An 18210-nucleotide genomic window follows, 5' to 3' on the forward strand; every position below is an offset into this window, starting at 1 on the left:
ACGGCAGAGTGTACCTGCATCCAGGGTAGGGGAGAAGGAATGTGCAATCTGAAACCACTGCTGAGGCCCAAGGCGCCCGGGGTGGGGGAGAACCCCCTGGAGTAGGACTCCCTTAATCTCGGCTTCCCTCGGACTGAAGCAGGTATTTCCTCCATCTATATTTTAGATTTTGAAGGAAGCGTAGGAATTCACGTTAATTTTGCCCCCCTACCCAATCTACCTTTTTCTTTTAATAAAACTTTACTCCACTTATATTACTGATATTCAAGATATATTTAGATATATTTTTATTTTTTGCCTTAAGTTTTATTTTTTTGCTATAGGGAGAGGTTTCTGTTCTTTCCCCTCTTCTCCATTTTTGATTCTTTTCATGGTTATTTTAAAAACTTTACTTAATATGTTATGTATATGGATTCATTTATCAACTTGAAAAGTGATGTAGCATCTAATGCATCTTGAGATAAAACAGTGAAATTAACTCCTTACTACTTCCTGCCATTTTCTGTCCCACTTACTTCTGTCTGTTTCAACCTTTGGCTTTTTGTTAATGAAAATAATACAGCTAACATTTTTGGAATAGTAGGCTCAGTTCTTAGCCCTTTACATGAATAGTCTCACTTTATCCTCATAACAGCCCTATGAGATCAATATTATCATCATTCCCACTTTACAGAGGAAGACACTGAGGCCCAGAGTGGTTAACAGACTCGTTTAAGGACACAGCTTGGAAGTGGTGAAGCTGAGATTCACTGCACTCTCTGCTGGCTGGTGAGTCTGCAGGCGAGTACTCTGAGCAAGCACCCAAAGGTACTTAGGAAGTAGGCCCTCTGCTCCCAAATCTGGATGGGACTGCGTGCTGGGAACATACAACATGAGTCACACACCTGGGCGGATAAGCCGGGAACTGGGAGTTTTCATTGCTGAGTTAATACACGGAGGCAGAGCAGGTTGTGCAGGGACCTGAGGCTTGATCACACCTTTCCCAAAGAGACTTCTACTATACGACTCAGATTCCTACCCATGACACAGCGATACATTGGTCCCCAGTGCGCTTTATAGATCAGTTACTCAGAACCCCAAGGCGTGGTCTGAATTTGGTCAAGGAGCAGGCAGTTTTGGTCAAGGGCAAGCACTGGACATTCAGGGAGGACACATCCTTAAAAGCGAGAAAGTTCCACAGAGATTAAAGGTGCTCCCCTGATCTGATTTAATGACCCATCAACCACAGTCTTCAATGCTCCTCTAAACTGGTACTATTCACAAGTCAGTTGGAGGCTTTCACTTCTGACTGGGTATAGCTAGAGAATGCTCTGCTTTGAGGATCCACTCAGGGAAGGAGAAGGACAGACTGCTGAGGTAGGGTGAAGAAGACCACCTGTGACCTGGTGACGGCATTACATTAACACCTCACTGAGATGCAAACATTTCAGTAGTCTTGTCAGGAAGGATGGTGAGATGGAAGCTCACAGCGGGGTCAGGAAAAGAACCTGGAAAGAAATGACTGCCATGCAAAAGAACAGAGGCATAGTATCTCCACCCACCTGTCACAAAGGGCCAGGTCCTGGCTGCAGCCGGCCTTGACAAACATCATCTTGGCGCTGAAGAGCAGCTGCTTCATGATGTCGATGAGCAGCCCCGCGTCCACCTCTGGGTTGGCGAGGCCTCGGGACAGCCCGCAGCAGTGCTCAATCAGCTGGTGGCCGCAGGCGGTACTGTCCCGGTGCAGACTCAGGATGGCGATGCACAAGGAGGCGCTGGGGGCCTGGCCGGTGGAGGGGAAGGAGAAACACACCGTGAGTCCAGGGCCTGGAGCATTCTTCAAATGCAGGTAGTGGGAATTACTCTTCCTGCTGCACAAAGCTCGAAAAACACTGACCAAGGAGCAAAAATTCCGCAGTGAAGCGGAAGCGGAACAAAACAAGTTTCAGATGTTCTAAGCAGCACCACCAAGGCTCTGGCTGCTAGGTTTCGTTGCCTTTCTGAGAAGCACACGGCAATGTTCCCATATTAGCTACTTCCTGGGAATGTCCACAGGTCCCTCCTTTTCCCAGTCGGCTGTCCTACTAACACAGGTCTTCCTTAGTACTGGCCTGGACTATGACACCCATCGTACTTCTCTGACCACCTGGAGAGTTCTCTGCTTCAAGTTACTGGACACACTGTTGCTACGTTAGTGCCCCAAAAGCACATTCCAAAACCTTTCCTGGTCCCTGATGCCTACTAAGTATACATACTCCTAACTGCAGAATTCAAGTCCCTAAACATCAACAGCTCATTTCAATCCCACCTTTTCTTACCTCTCTACCAGCACCCTATCCCTCAAAATAGAACCATTTTCAATTCCCATCATGCCTTGCAATTTCTGACACTGTACTCAGATGTTTTAGTTTTATACTCTTTGTCCTTCCCCTGTCCTCACTCCCCTCACAACGCCCACATTTCTGCTTGTCAAACTCCTACTGCTCATCTTAAATGCTACCTCTTTCGCAAAGCCTTTCTTGATCTCCTCTTTTGCATATCCCAAGATGTTCCTCATTCTCTGCCTTATCTGGGTTACTTGTTTTAACTCCCCTACTGTGACACTGAGCAAGCGAAGGTCAGGCTGTGTTCACCTATCTATGCATTTCCTACCATACTAATACACATCATAAATACACTCTAATGGCTATTACTTTTTGTTGCTATTACCTGCTCATAGTAAAATTCGTTCCGCACCAGCTCATTTTCCTCCTCATTCAGGTCCAAAATCCATTCCACCTCAGGTGCTTTGGGGACTCTCACCACTGCTGAGTATGGAGGGCTTTCGTTCTTGGAGCTGTCAGGCGCTGAGACGAGAAGTGCCATCTGTGTTGCTCAATGGCCAGTGGGCCAGCCTAGCCCGGCCCAGTGAGCCAGCGGGAGTTGCAGGCAGACTCTCACCTGCTATCAGAGTGCCCTTTCTCTTTCCTTGGTCCTTTTTTATTTCCTTTAGAAGGTACCCTCATTTTATTTCCTTTAGAAGGGTAACTTTCTACCCGAGGGTGACCTGGGGTGAGTGTTAGAGTGCTTGTCGTACAACACTGAAAGGTACACGAAGGGTTGTACCTTTGAGCCACTGGCTACTCAAAAACTACCCTTCTGTGGACAGATATAGGCCAAGCTATTAATAGTAATTGATTAGGGGGAAGGAGGGCACTTTGGGAGGGAGGATGATGGAGAACGGGAATCTAGGGATTAAAAAAGAAAGAACCTACTAAAAGTAAAGGACCAAATTCTTTGCTTACTGGCCTTCTCAATGCGGGAAGGTAATTGGTGAGGATGACAGGTTAATATGAGGAGAGATTTTAAAGGAAACCACTTGATTCCAATGCTAAGAATTTTCTTTGGCCAACCTGTTGGACTGTGTAGCCATTAATAGTATCAGCTGTAGCTGAGACTGAAGGAAAAGCCAATGTGAGCATATAAACAGTCACAGGGAATGTGATTCACCCTTACCTTCTGGTTGTCCCAGATTGTCCTCTGGTACACTGGGAACAGAGAAAAAAAATTAAATGCCTGAATCTTTCTTCCTCTTTGTTTTGAACTTGTTGTATAACATTGACATTTACTCTGTTACCTGAGTGAGATATCAGGCATTTACCCAAAACTCCTCTCCCTCGCTTGTCACAGCCACTCACTCACCATTTCCGGCTCACTTCAGCTCCTAACTATCTCTTTAAATGTCCCCATCTTTCTCTTCATCCTCGAGTCAGAGAGGGTCCTCATCATTTATTGGTAGAGCCTTTTCAATAGATTTCCAACTGGTCTCCTTGACTTTGTCAACCCATTCTGTACTCTGCAGCTACAGTAAGCTTTCAAATATGCAAAGCTGCTCAAATTATGCTTCAGCTTAAAATTCAATCAGCTTAAAATTCAATAGCTCCTCAGGATAAAACGATTCCATATTTGCAGTTTGGCAGATAAAATCCCCTTGTGACCTGACCTGGCGACCTCTGGAGACCATCTCTTGCCACACCCAAGACCTATGCTCAGCCCATAAAAGTCCTTGCCACTCTGCCACTGTGGGCAACTTCAGGTGGCACCACCAAGCATGGAGTTCCAATGCCATAGACCAGAGCCCAAGTCTTGACCTGGGTCATAAGTCATGACCTGCATTAGAAGCCTGCTGGTCAACCCCAACCCGTGCTACCGAAGGGCCAGCTCCAAGCCTCTGTGCCATTCCCAAGTCCTTCTGGCTCAGCTGCCAGCCTCTGGATCCAAGGTAAGCTGGTCAGAACTTCAGCCCATCACCTAGTTGTATGTACTTTCTCAACAAACACCCACAGTTTCTCCTTTTACTCTTACATTTGCAGTTGTTCCTCCCACTTCGCAATTCTGGGCATGTGTTCCCTACCTCTCAGAAATACTCGTGACCACCACACTTACTCAGTGACTTTGTGGTCTGTTTGTGGGCCATCCTCCCACTAAAATGGGGGCTCCTTGAGAGCAAAGTGATTATTGCGAAGTGATGATTGAATGGAAGAATCCCCATCCATACTACTGTTCATTTCAAATCTTAGCGGTGTGGTGGATGGGTAACTCCTCCGTGCCCACCCTAAGGGAGGCGGTGGTTCTCCAGGGTCACCAAAACTGCAGTATAAGCATGGGCACATCTTCCTTTCTATAAGATTGGTAATCATTATGGCAAAGAATGCCAAAAAATGCTCGTTTAAAAAAAACCACAAAAACGCTGTTACACTATTGAGCAGGATGTAAAATCTATTTAAGTCTGTAAGTAAAACATGAAGAATTCAAAGTAATTTTGCTTTTGGGTAGTTGCTTTGGCTCATATGCTCTAGGATTCTTAGTTTCACCTCCTTTGCTTAGTTTCACTTCCTCTACAAGGAAGTAGTGGAAAAACTGAGCAACACTGGGCCAGCCCTGATTTGTCTTGTCAGAAGTATGAGCAGTTTCTGGAATCTGTCATCAAGCAAACTGTGTGCAGGAAAGTACAGGACTAGTGGAAAGGCCCTTCTAATTATGGATAACCAGCCAGGATGACTAGCCAGATTAGAGCTGGTGAAAGGGATGTCTAAACATTTAGCAGGTATGAATGTGTCCCATTCAGTCCAGCTGAGACCAAATGGAGCAAATGCGGCTCTAAAACAGGCAAGGAGCTTGATGAACTAAGATAAGTGACCACACTCAAGGGACGGGCTGTAGAACTGAATGTGCTCATTCAAGAGCCTTGAACTTGGCTTCCTCTCACCCCTATTTCCTTTCTTACAAGTCCCTCTGACCAACGTCAAACATTTCACTGTAGAGTTAATGGCATTTCAGTGTGAGTGTTAAATTTAAACTTTTTGTAATTGTTCCAGATTTGAGACGCTCTCCACAGTGTGAGTCTCCTGGGAGTGTAAGGACTTGCCGGAGGGTGCAGTGGTCAGTTAACAGTGGCAGCCCCACTGCGCGACACTCACTCTTCGTTGTAGTAACCATAGCACTGGTCACACACGCGGGTCGGGTTCTCTCTGCAGCCTTCCACGACCATTCTCTTAGTGGAGCAGGAACTGCACACTAGCCGGCCACAGCGGCGACAATGGTGACGTCTGTTAAACTGAGGAGTGTCAGCAGGAAGAGGAGGAAGGGAGGAGGAAGAGAAGGTGAGATTTTGGGAACCGAGTGTCACTGTTAACCCATTTATTGTTGGTATCAGTCCTTGTGACTTCTTAAGAACACCAGGTGATGCCCTGGATGGTGTGGCTCAGTGGACTGAGTGCCAGCCTATGAACCAAAGAGTCACCAGTTCAATTCCCAGTCAGGGCGCATGCCTGGGTTGAGGGCCAGGTCCCCAGTAGGAAGCGCGCAAGAGGCAACCACACACTGATGTTTCTCTCCCTCTCTTTCTCTCTCCCTTCCTCTTTCTCTAAAAATAAATAAATAAAATATATATTTAAAAACCCCACCAGGTGCTTGAAGCTCTGCTGATAAAGAACACACTAGTGCTTGCTTTGAAGAAGTTGAGATTTAAAGATATCTCTCAGCTGATGAGCAAAGGAGCCCAAGCCATAGACAGTTTTGTAATGGTTCCTGGTAAGTTCTACTTGTCTGTGGAGGCAACATGTAAAGATACAGCAGAAAAATAGTGGGGAAGGGTAACTTTCTCAGCCAAGGCAGATCAGATTTCTACACAGTATTAATGATGATGAAAAAGTGTCCTTTTACAAAATATTTTGTAAGTATGCCTCATTTCATTACACGAGATTACCTCTTCTATAAACGAGGAGTGCACAGACACTGAGAAATGACACCACCATCGTTTTCATCAGCACTGAATAATACACTGGTCAGGCACTACGTGAAGTGCGCTAACATTTGTTACTGTTATCAGTCCTTTCAGTGACATGACACAAATAATGTGTCATCCTGAGTTTACAAGTGAGTTTCTGAGACAGAAACAGTTAACAGTTACACTGCCAATAAGAGGCAGAGCTGGGACCAGAAACTAGGGCTTCAGCCTCCAGAGGAGCACGGGTACCGGTGTCAGGTCACCTGTCGGACTGGGAAGGACGGAGGAGCCGGGAACAAGGCCTGACGTCTGGCGACCCCTCCTGCTGTCCTGGTCTGCCTCTCTTTTGTTTTTTCATGAGAATGGCTACGATTTTAGGATTTAAGACTATTTGTGGGCATCTCCAACCTGTTTGAATCCAGAAAAAATACATTCTGGTCAGGTCAAAAATAAATCCAGAGTCTTGATTTGCTAGTTCTGCAGAAAATACCAATATTTTCTTGGGGCCATGAGGTGACTCTAAACTCAGGCCCATGAACTAGAGTTTTCTTTTCATTTCTCCTTCAGAAAAAGCTGGAGACTGATGCGGCTTACCATGGTGAAGTGCTCCCTGCAGCAGACCATGCAGACGCTCTGGCTCTCGTCTGGGACCCACTGGTGCCTGGCTGGGGGTGTCGCCGGGGGCACGAACTGCAGCAGGGGCTGACTCTGTGCGTCGGTCCTCTCCCTCGGACTGGGGGAGTGTACAGTGGAGACACCTGGGAGCCAGAGCCAGAAGTCAGAGCACAAGATGATCAATAGTTCAGCTCATAAATGAAGAAGAAATGAGAGAATTAGAATTTCGCCATTTTACTAATCCCTACTGGAATAACAGATCCAGTTAATGATCATTAATGGCTCATTGCATCACAAGAAGAGAGACAACGGCACATTGTGTATCTCCTGATGGGGGGTGCACCCATCCATGAAATACACATACCCCAAAATATTAAGCCTGGATCAAATCAAGTTTCTAGATACTGCTACCAGTACATCAGAAATACAGTGAGTGGATAAAGACCCAGGCAGGGCAGCAATCAGCAAAATCCAGCACATGGGACACTCTTCAGGACAAATGACCTAGTTTCCTCCACAAATAAAAAATAGGCAGGAAGGAAAAACAGGTAGGGAACCTAACGATTAAAAGAGATTTAAGGTATATTTTAGTCAAATGCCACATGCGAACATTACTTACATCTAGATTCTAAAAAAATCTTTGAGACAACTGGAGAAATCTGGATATTGACTGGGTGGTTGATAATAATAAGGAATTGTTCATTTTTTTAGGTGTGAAATAATGTTATGGTTTTATTTTATAAATGTCCTTACTTATAGAGATATATAAGGTCTATCTAGAAAGAGTCTAGCCATTGTTAATATAATGAGAATGGTTTACGCAACATTGATGTAAGCTGGCAGCCAAGGAGAGTGGACTGGAATGTGCATGTGTGAACAATGACGACTTCACTGCACTAGTCAGTGGGGGCGGTAGACACTGTTGAGTGAATATGTGTGTTGTGTGGCCACTGCATTCAAAATGACTGGGCAAGTAGAACAACGAATCTGCATCAAATTTTGCATTAAGCTCGAACATTTCTCCATGGATACTATTCAGGCGATTCGGAAGGCCACAGATATGGGCAACTGGTGACTGGCAGCTTCATCACAATAATGTGTCAGTTCATGCATCACATCTTGTGCAGAGATTTCTGGCAAAACATCAAATCACCCAGGTGACTCGGTCCCTCTACAGCCCAGATTTGGCACCCTGTGACTTCTGCTTTTCCCAAAAACTAAAATCACCTTTGAAAGGGAAGAGATTTTAGACTATGAATTCAGGAAAATATGACAGCGCAGCTGATAGTGACAGGGAGAACTGTGTGAGGTCCCAAGGTACCTACTTTGAAGGGGACTGAGATGTCATTATCCTGTGTACAGTGTTTCTTGTATCTTATATCTTCTTCAATAAATGTCTCTTTTTCATATGATATGCTTTCTGGACAGACCTCATACACTCATATACTTACAAATGAAATTATACCTAGGATTTGCTTCAAAATAACCCAACAGAAGGACAGGGGCATAGATGAAACAAGAATGGCCATCATGAGATAATTAATTATTATTATATTTTTAAATTTTATTTATTTTAGAGAGGGGAAGGGAGGGAGAAAGAGAGGGAGAGAAACATCAGTGTGCGGTTGCCTCTCACGTGCCCCCTACTGGGGACCTGGCCTGCAACCCAGGCATATGCCCTGACTGGGAATTGAACTGGTGACCCTTTGGTTCAAAGGCCAGTTCTCAAGCCACATCAGCCAGGGTGGGATGATAATTACTATAGCTGGGCAACAGGTATGTGAGATTTTATTGTACTGTTCTCTCTACTTTTGTGTTTTGGAAGTTTTCTACAATAAAAAGCTAAAAAACCCCTAAAAACATAAACCAGAGCTGCCTTGTGCAGATACGTGAAGCTGCTCACATGCCTGTAAGTCTAAGTCCTCCCCTCAGGTCTGATGGTTTTCATGAGCCATGACTAATTCTCAAAGAATGGCCATGAAATGCCACGGTCTCTGCTCTGTGGTATCTAAGGAGATTTCTGGTCACCTTGCAGAGGAATGTTTGCTGGTCACAGAAAAAGAAAACTGAAAAACAGAGTGACTCTTAGCGGTACGCAAAAGAGAGAGGCTGTAGATCTCTCCCCAGTATCCTGCTCTGACTGCTGTCAAAACAAACACCTGCTGAGCTTCTTTGAGCCGAGGCCACTGTGCAGGGGGCCAGAGACAGTGGCAGGAGAGGAGGCTCGACGGCAAAAAGGGGCAACTGACTCAGAGCCGAGGCCTTCGAGGAGCTTGTGCCCTGTACGAGTGACAGACGTAAGCAATTAAGTGCAGTTTAGGAGTAGAATAAACATGAGGACTAAATACAGTCAATCTTTGTTAACAGGTTCCTTAACTGCAAATTTGCCTACTCACTAAAATTTGTTTGTGACCTCTAAATCAATATTTACACTGCTTTCACAGCTATGTAGCGTGGTGAGCAAGTTAAGTCTCCCAGCTGTAAGTTCTCAGCAAAGGTTGGAAAGGCGCAGTCTGCTCTCCCATTTCAGTGCTCATGCAGAGACAATGGGGGCATGGAGGTGGAGGGACAGTGCAGTGCAGTGAGAGAAGCTTGGCTCTGGGCAGGTTAAGCAGGGTCTGCATTCCTGCTCTGGCACCAACAGTGGGCGGCCTTAAAACTTAACATAGCTGAACCTTCTTTTCTTATGTAAAATAGAATCTACTGGTTCGAACTATTTTCTACTTAAGATTAGAATCTATGCAATATATCTATCTCTTCCATATATATGATATATATCTAAATCACATGTAAATATATATAACATATATATGTGGTATATATCTATAGACACAAGTGTACATATTTTCTCAGCAGCAATGGTTCAGGAGTCACTAATTCAGCATTTGTAGAAGATAAAGACATACTACCACAAAAGACAAGAATCAACTGTATGTTGAATTTTCTGGGGTATACAAAGTTGACAAATGAAGGAAAACAGTAAGGATGTGGTAACTGGAAATAAAAAAGTGGGTAGAAGAATCAGAAAGTCAGAATACAGCAAGACTGAGCTAACTCTCGAACCTGTTCTTACCAGGCGCAGCAGCAGAAGAGAACTCTGCAGACGGCGACCTAGTCAAGGTCTCAAGGTCTGGAGCCTGACTGACGACTTCCTGGAGGTGGAGCACAGAATCTGTAGGCGGAAAGTGCTGTCAGAATATTGTTCCAACGTGCGCACCTTTACTCACTGTGCTGGGCATCTAGTTCGAAGACCTGTTGGTTTCACTGGTTACAATCCCACGATTCCACCAGGTATAAAAGGAACGGTCGAGGTATTTCTAAGCCAGTAGCGTGTGTGCTTCTTAAGTCCTCAACAAGGTAGGTTTACAAAGGTACATGAGAAAAATTAAGTAGATAGGCAGATTTTATAAAATAATTTGGAAAGTGCTCAGAGGGAAGTGGAAGAAAATGCCTTTGGAGAGTAGGGGGAAAGAAAAAGGAGCAGGCTGGGAACATTGGCCCATATTTACTCCTGTTCTTCATTCTCAAAGAGGCTGAGCAGCTCACATACCACGGACAGCTGATGAGACTTGGGGACAGAGCGTACCCTCAGTTTGGACAATGGCACTTAGGAGCCCGCTGCCCCATGGCCACGCAGAGGCCAGTACGTACGTTTCCCAAACCTTTGTTATCAAGCACATGGTGATTATCTGCCATTTAAAAATTCTGGTTAGCTCGTCACTTCCTCCAAGACCAAGATCTCTTCTGTTCTCTTTCAATCCCCACCAATTCAAAATAATAGAAGAGGAGAAATTAAAACTAAAGATGTAGCACAGAACTTCTTCTTCCATGTGAAACCCCCATCTAGGGTGCTGGCAGTTACCTGATCGTTTCTCCCTCAGAGAGTATGGGAAGTCCAAGGCTTTTCCTGCATATCTGGAAAGCAATGAGTCGACCTCGTCCATGGTGAAGCCGATCTCTTGCCCGGCCAGCAGCTGCTGCAGTGTCTGCACGGCCACAGTGGCCCAGTCCACTTTCATGTTCATGAGCAGCTGCTCCAGCATGAGCAGGGGGCTGGAGGACAAGTGGGAATAGCTGGCCCGGTGCTGCTCAGGCAACGTCAGCAGGACCTGTTTGTGAGGTACATCCACAGGGTAAAGAAAACAGTACACAAACCTGAGAAGGAAGCTGAGATTCTTACTGGGAGGGGAAGGGTGCTAGGCACCAAGGGTACCAGGCTAACTACTGAAACTGGCTAGTAGTCTTTTAGGAAGCAAGGATGGCCTCCTACATAAATCCCCCTAGCGGCAATCAACAAGTACACTCCAAATACCTTTGCCTAGAAGAGGGGTTAGCAAACTTTTACTGAAAGTAAATATTTTAGGCTTTTTGGCCCATAAAGTCTCTGTTGCAACTACTTGACTATGACAATGTAGTGGAAAAACAGCCATATGTAAATGAATGCAAGTACTCCTGTCCAATAAATCTTGATTTCAAAAGCAGTTGAGGAGTGGATTTGGCCCATAGCTGATAGGCTGCTGACCTCTGGCCCAGATCCTCCAGGAGTGGCTGAACTCTGCCTGAACTCAAATCCACCATTGGGTCCATTTGGGTTTTATCGGAATGGGCAACATAAGGTGATATCAGTGGACTGCGTAACCTGGCACCTCCAGCATCCTACAGGTGAGTATGACTCTAAACTTCTCCTAGAGGTTGTTTTTCCTAGGCTGGAGATGTTTTCATCGGCTCTGCTGACTGCCAGTTTTCAGGAGTCCCCCATTTAGGTATAGTGCATCGAAGAGATTTAAAAAAGGATATATCGTCTTTAGGAACATTTTATGTAGTTGAACTCTTAGACAGTGGGCCAGCAGTCATGTTCCTGGCTTCCCAACACTCGTCCTGTGTGTGGACAGCACGTCTGACTGCCAACCAGAATTATCAGAAGAGGGTCAGAGGGCCCCATCTCTCTCTACACACTCCTTCACTGGATTACTTCTTAGGGGTTTAACATTATTTTTCTATTAGTGTCTCCAGGGTTACATATCGAAGGTAAAGGCCTATTCCTCATCTTATTACCTATACAATTAATCCTTTATCAAGCAGTAGTTTAAATCCTCACACCAGACTCCCTTTAGAAGACAGCCAGGCCCCGTTGCAAGAGACTCAGTTTTAATTGATCTGGGATAAAGACGTCCAGTATTTCTGAAAAGTCCAAGTGATTCCAATTCCAATACATGGCCAGAATTGAGATAGCAGACACCAGGGAAAGCATAAAGAGAGGGTCGGGTCAAATTCACTTTGGAGGCAGGGCAGTGAGAGGATGGCAAGTCCTAATGGACTCCCCTAGGCTGTGGTGCGCTGCTGGGGCAAAGAGTTTACACAGCACAGGCCCAAGATGGCAGGAGCCCGAGAGAAGAGCCACTGACAGGGGAGATGCTGCAGTGGGAGCTGGGCCAGCACACTCCTCCTCAAGTGTGCTTTCCCAGCACCTGCTTTCCCTCCTTACCTTGGACCCCATGTACAGAGCCTGGATTTCACGGTGTCGAACAGCAGTCAGGTTTCCATAGAAGTGGGTGGTGAGGTAGTTGGCCAAGAAGTGAGAAGTGGCCAAGCTAGGGTGCTGGTCCAGGGACTGCTCTGTCACCTCAAGGCACATGGAGGGGTCAGGAATTCTTCGCAGAAGCTGTTGCAAGAGAAAGGGAGAGAAGAAAGGTGAAGCCCGTAGAAGTGCACTTCGGCCAGCCTTGGTTTTTTTTTTGAGAACAAAACGTTTATTTGTTTTGGATGAACAACTTCTCTGCATTCATCTTTTCCCACCCTTATGGCTTCATAAATGATGGCTTGGACAGGACCAGCGCTCAGCAGAATCCTGGACCCCACTGCCCCTCCGGCGCCTGATTCAGGACCAGGCACTTCCTGCTCAAGATTCAGACTGTAACCAGTTCCTGAAGGACAAGGAGGGGCAGATCTGAGATTGTGAATATTCACGTAGGATTGAGCAGGAACAAAGCCATGTGACGTGACTAACCTTTTTGTCCCTCCCCACCCCCCAAAACTGAAAAAGTTGGAGGCTTACTTTCAGAGCCTTTTCATGATCTCCTCTTTCTAAAAGGTAAAGAAGATGCTTTTGATGTAGGCTGATTAAATCTTCTCTTGGAATGGGGTATAGGCAGCCCCACTCCTCACATAGCTGGTACTCCTGGAAGGAAACACACACACACCTTCAAACCCTTTCAGTGACTGGCCTTGGCACTCATTCAGTTTTTGCCTGATTTTTCTCAACAATCAAGTCTGCTAATCTTCCAGAAAGTTTGGTAAGTGCTGATGAGAACTTGACTACAGGATTAAAGTGGGATCATAAACCCAAAGGACAAGTGTGGCAAGTTGAGTTATGAAAATGATGAAAGCAGGCTAATTGTTAATGATATGACTGTCACCTCCGCTGTATTATAAGAAAGAATAGTGTAGGAAGTCGCACATAGAAGTGCAAGGTGATAATGCAAAAGCAACAGCTGGTATTAGTTTTACACTTCTCTCTATACTGGTAAATTCATACACACATGCACATGAAAGAAAAGAGAATGTGATGTAGTTATAAAAACTGTGGACAGTGATATGGGGGAAGGGGTGTACACTCCTACTTAAAGAAAGAGCTGCAACTCTGAAAAGAGGAAGATGGGGATACTGCCCTGGAAAATGGTACCTTTGCTTCTAGAATCATGTCCATGACAGCTGATGGGTCCTCAACACAACAGTTCCTCAGTGTCTGCCAGTCACACCACACTGGGGTAGCCTGCAAACCTAAAATCTAAGGAAAGATGGGAAAAACGATCAACCCACAAAGCAGCCTCTTCCTCCATAGATGAATCACCAGAGTTTGCAGGGATAAGCCATCCCTAGGTCTCTGACCCAAAGTCAGGTTGTTGTATCTTGCCGGGGGAGAGGGAGAAATGGAGCAAATGGGGCCAAGACTGTTGAGAGGACAGGAACCTACTGGGGAAGCACAACTGGGAAGCAAAGACTGAGGTGGGGGGGGGGCAGGACTGGAGCCTTTCACTTGTGAGGACAATTCTCAGATGTTTCTGTAACTTTAGTTCATCCTTCCAGGGCCTCTTATCCCATCCTCCTGCATCTCAAAACTCTACTTGAGACAGTCACTGGCTTGAATGTGGGATCAGTTCCATGCGACATTTAGCTCTGCGCAAAACCTTCTGAGCAAGACTGGAAAGAAAATCTTCACCTGCCAATTTCACTTGCCTTTCCCTGGTGGGGCTCTGAACTTCAGTTCCAAGTACTCATGGAAAAGTTGGCATAAGATTTATACTTGTTATCACCTAAATCTGTCCCCCTGAGCCTCTTGATTTTGAATGTAACACATATTCTATAAGAATCTTTCATTTTTGAAATTGTCACATTCACACATCCTTTCAAATAGCTCTTGAAATTTAGCTGAGATTGAAACAATCTTTAAAAGACACATATTATGAGATAAGCTCCATAAAAGCTACTGAAGAACAACAAAAAATGCAGTGGACATAAAACGTATGCAAACCTCAAATACTCAGGGTGGGACGAAAGTAGGCTTACAGTTGTTTGCATGGAAAATGATACAATAATTAATAAATAATAATGCAAGAATAAACTCTGTGTTTTGCATACTCACAACTATAAACCTACTTTTGCCCCATCGCCTGTATATGTCAAAAGGCTCTGTGGACTACAAAGCATCATCCAATGTGAATTTTTTTCTTTGTTTGATGCGTATGTATTTAAAGTAATAGGAGCAAATGAAACAGGAACCGGATGGAGGCCTCCTCGCTGTTCACCTTGGAACAGAAGCCAGATGCAAAGGAAAAGCCAGGCCTAGCTTTCTGTTTCTTAAAACCCACCGTCACCCGAGAATAGACTGGACAGATCTGGTAACAGGGTGTGGAGTCCATTCCTTTCTCTCGATGCCAGGGTCCATACCTTCTGATACACCTGCAGCTCCGCCAGCTTTCTCTGTAGTTCGCACTTCAGTTCATCTTGGACAGTTGTGTCTGAGACACAGTAGGCCAGGATCTCCAGACACGACTCCAGGGGCCACCTGTCCACAAACTTTAGGGTCAGCCGACTTCTCAGCGTTGCATCCTTCACAGGAAACAGGTACTGCCAACCTTCTCTGTCTACAAGACAAAAAGGTGCCCAGAGGCAGCAAGCCTGGAACCAAAAGAGCTCCTGAGTCCAGGCTACTTCTTAAGAGAAGAGCTTTGTTCAATGTCACGAAACAGGAGTTTGGAGGATCCTTAAGTTCCATCTGACCTTAACTAGTTTTTACATTTGGAACCATTACTACATGGCAAGAAGTGTTAGACCCCCGTGCTTCTCTTTGTGCCAACTCAGTCAGGGTCGTGAGACGTTTTGAAGAGAGAGGAAGAGAAGGAGGAAGAGAGGAAGAAGTAGGAAGGGAGGGAGAAGAAGGACAAGAAGCCAGAACAGGCGACGCCCTCTCCGTGTTCCGGCATGCTGCACGTACAGCAACGTGTCAGACGCAGGGAGTCAGGGGAACTTGTAGTGTTCCTTGCAGTTTTCACTCTGTGGCATACATAACTACTTGAAAGTTATTTCAGGCAAACCAGTTTCACTCCCTCAATATCCCATCATTATTACTTAGAAGATCGCTCCCCCTCTCCATCCCCCACCTGCACACCATCTCAGAGCTGAAAAACAGACTCCAAGCAGGTAAGAATGCGTAACCGGTCCGCCAGCGGACTTCTCCAGGGCACTTTTTCTCCTTCCCACAGGGAAGCCAGGCCCTCAGCCCAGAAGCCATTCACCGCAGCCTGCCCGACTCTTGCTCCCCCTGGTGGAGTGTTGTAGGTCATGGGCTCTCAACTCCAGGCACACGCCCAAATCTGGGAGCTTTTAAAGGAAGGTTGTCACACAGTGTGGTGATTGCTGGGCGGGGGATATAAGGAGACTAAATGGTAACAGAAAAAAATACAATAAAGAGTAAATATAAATAAATAAATAAATAAATAAATAAATAAATAAAAAGTAGGGGTTGTCAAACAGGCCCAGGGTCTGTTTTCATAAATAGTTTTATGAAAATACATCCACGCTCGTTTGTTTAAATATCATCTATGGCTGCTTTCAGCTACAATGAACAGCTGAGTAGTTTCAATGGAGACTCCATGGCCTTCAGTACCTTTAACAGAAAACATTTGCAGCCCTGTTTTAAAGAAAACATTTGCCTAACTTCCATCCCAGCCTTTTGGGGATGGAGCTTAGATATTTGTGGTTTATGAAATTTTCTAATGATTCTGATATGCAGGGTTGAGAATATTGGCTATAAATATGTGCCTGAAAGTTAGACAGACTTAGGTTTTAAGAGCTGCTCCACCACTTACTATCCTGGGTAAGTCTCCTACACTTACAGTGGCAGCTTTCTCTAGAGTTACGGTGAGGGTCGAATGTGCCAATATACTCCGTGAAAGCTCACTATCTTTATTAGCACTGGTGGAGGGGAGGCGGAGCCTTCTGCTCACCACAGGCCGCCGCGCAGCTCAGGACTGCATCCTGTGTGCTGTTCAAGTCTTCCACATCTCGCCCGTACACCTCGGTGAGCTGAAGGGCCCGGGGCCAGTCTCTGGCCACCAGGGCTTCCTTGAAGGCCTCAGTGAGCACATCCAGGGCAACAGGAGAATGCAGGCCAAGGAGGACAGTAGAGAGACAGGCCTGGCCACAGAGACTCGCAGCCTGGCTCTGCTCTTGCTTGGAGGATCCGCGCAGGGGTTCCCAGGCAGCCAGGAGGGAGGCCTCAAGCATAGGGAACTGTTCCAGAAGGTGCTCACACTCCCGTGCTACCTGCTCTGCAGTCAGAGGTACCTCCCTGCGGCCACGAAGCTCCTTCCACGACAAGCTGGTCTTGGTGACCTTTGTTCCACGGGAAGCCCCCAGACAGGCCACAGTAGCCAGCAGCTTTGAGCGGGACTTAAGGAAGGCCAAGGTAGAGGAGGTGAGGGTGGAGGGTGATGGATCCCTTGGGGAGGAGCGGGCCTTTTTCTCTGGTGTGGGATTCTCAGTTGGCTTTGGGGAGCTCTGTGAAGAAAGTGGGATGTCTCCCAGGCAGTGGGAGGCGTGCAGCTGGGCCAGGACGCCCAGGTGGGTCAGGAGAGATGATGTCTGCTGGCTCTGCAGGGAAGCGCACAGGGTGAGGGGCTCGCAGCAGCAGCTGACGATGACCTGTGACACACTCAGGCTGAGTCTCTCTTGGGCTAGAAGGGCCGCCAGCCTGGAGGGAGAAGCAGAGGGAATGCAAAACCTGAGTGCACAGGCACCATCACCAAAAGGTAGATATTAGACATACTGCTCTGTTCTTTGCTTTTTTCCTTTATAGCATAACTGGAAGATCTGTCCATATCTCTCTATAAAGAGGCCCCTGATTTTTAAAAAAAAATACATGGTATTCAATAATGGAGATGAACCATAATTTATCTGGTCTCCTGTTAGCACACAATGACTTTTCTGATCCATTGCTATTACATATGACTATAGTCAAATGACATTATACATACATCCTTTTCCACATGTATAAGAAAGCCGCAGAATAAATTCCCCGGTGTGCACTGCTAGGTCAGAGAATGCGAGCATTGGTACTTTTAGCAGATGTGGACACACGGCCTCCCAGAGGGGCTCCCGCCAGTTTCTATGCCACCAGGAATCTATGACAATGCTTGTTTCTCCAAAGCCTGGGCAACTACTGTGCTATCAAGTTTTCAGATTTTTGCCTATCCCTAAGCAAAGATTCTTCCCTTAATTTTATATTTGCAATGTAAATTTTAATGGTAGCAAGAGAGAGAGAAAAGGGACACAAGAATTTTAAATGTAGCTGTATAAGAGTAAATGCAAACCAAGGGCAAAGTCTAGAAGAACACCCATCCTGTATACTGAACCCACGCACAGCCCCACAGAAGCCTCAGTTTTCCTGATGAAACAATTAGGAAGGCTCATGGTTGCCTCTCAAGGGTGGCTCCTACCTGTCTGGTGGGACTTGTCGCTCAAACAGGAGGTGTGACACCAGTTGGGAAGAGCTCTGTTGCAGGAGAACAAAGGGATTTCCTACTTTGACCTCCATCTGATCTGTAAATGTAAGGAAAATGACCTTTGTATGCACCACTGACCGCAACAGTTCAGAGCCCCGATTTCCAGAATCAATATATAAAAGTAGTGTCAGAACACAGACTACATCACCAGCCCTTCTGTTGGTATTATTTTAGGTAAAGGGTATTCTCAGCATGACCCTGACCACCAGTTTGTCCACGCCTTACTATCACTGCAAACACTTCCCACCACAGACAAACTTTAGTGGGCAGGTCCAGGCACCAACA

General features: G+C 45.8%; 1 protein-coding gene across 2 annotated transcripts in view; it reads right to left on the reverse strand.

The window, feature by feature from the left end:
- ZFYVE26 (zinc finger FYVE-type containing 26) overlaps positions 1–18210 on the reverse strand; it is a 61345-nt gene that overhangs the window by 17461 nt on the left and 25674 nt on the right. For both annotated transcript variants that reach the window (XM_037125903.2, XM_037125902.2), the window contains 13 exons: positions 17860–17962; positions 16369–17114; positions 14810–15006; positions 13545–13649; positions 12918–13040; positions 12348–12524; positions 10725–10971; positions 9936–10034; positions 6842–7005; positions 5439–5575; positions 3475–3506; positions 2689–2825; positions 1542–1762 (listed from right to left, as the gene is read on the reverse strand). In XM_037125903.2, the coding sequence (XP_036981798.2) occupies positions 1542–1762; positions 2689–2825; positions 3475–3506; positions 5439–5575; positions 6842–7005; positions 9936–10034; positions 10725–10971; positions 12348–12524; positions 12918–13040; positions 13545–13649; positions 14810–15006; positions 16369–17114; positions 17860–17962 (2488 nt within the window). The remainder of the gene's footprint in view (positions 1–1541; positions 1763–2688; positions 2826–3474; positions 3507–5438; positions 5576–6841; positions 7006–9935; positions 10035–10724; positions 10972–12347; positions 12525–12917; positions 13041–13544; positions 13650–14809; positions 15007–16368; positions 17115–17859; positions 17963–18210) is intronic.

Source organism: Artibeus jamaicensis, unplaced genomic scaffold, assembly GCF_021234435.1.
Source record: "Artibeus jamaicensis isolate MK-2021 breed Jamaican fruit bat unplaced genomic scaffold, CSHL_Jam_final contig_851, whole genome shotgun sequence".
In the NCBI taxonomy this organism is placed as follows: Eukaryota; Metazoa; Chordata; class Mammalia; order Chiroptera; family Phyllostomidae; genus Artibeus; species Artibeus jamaicensis.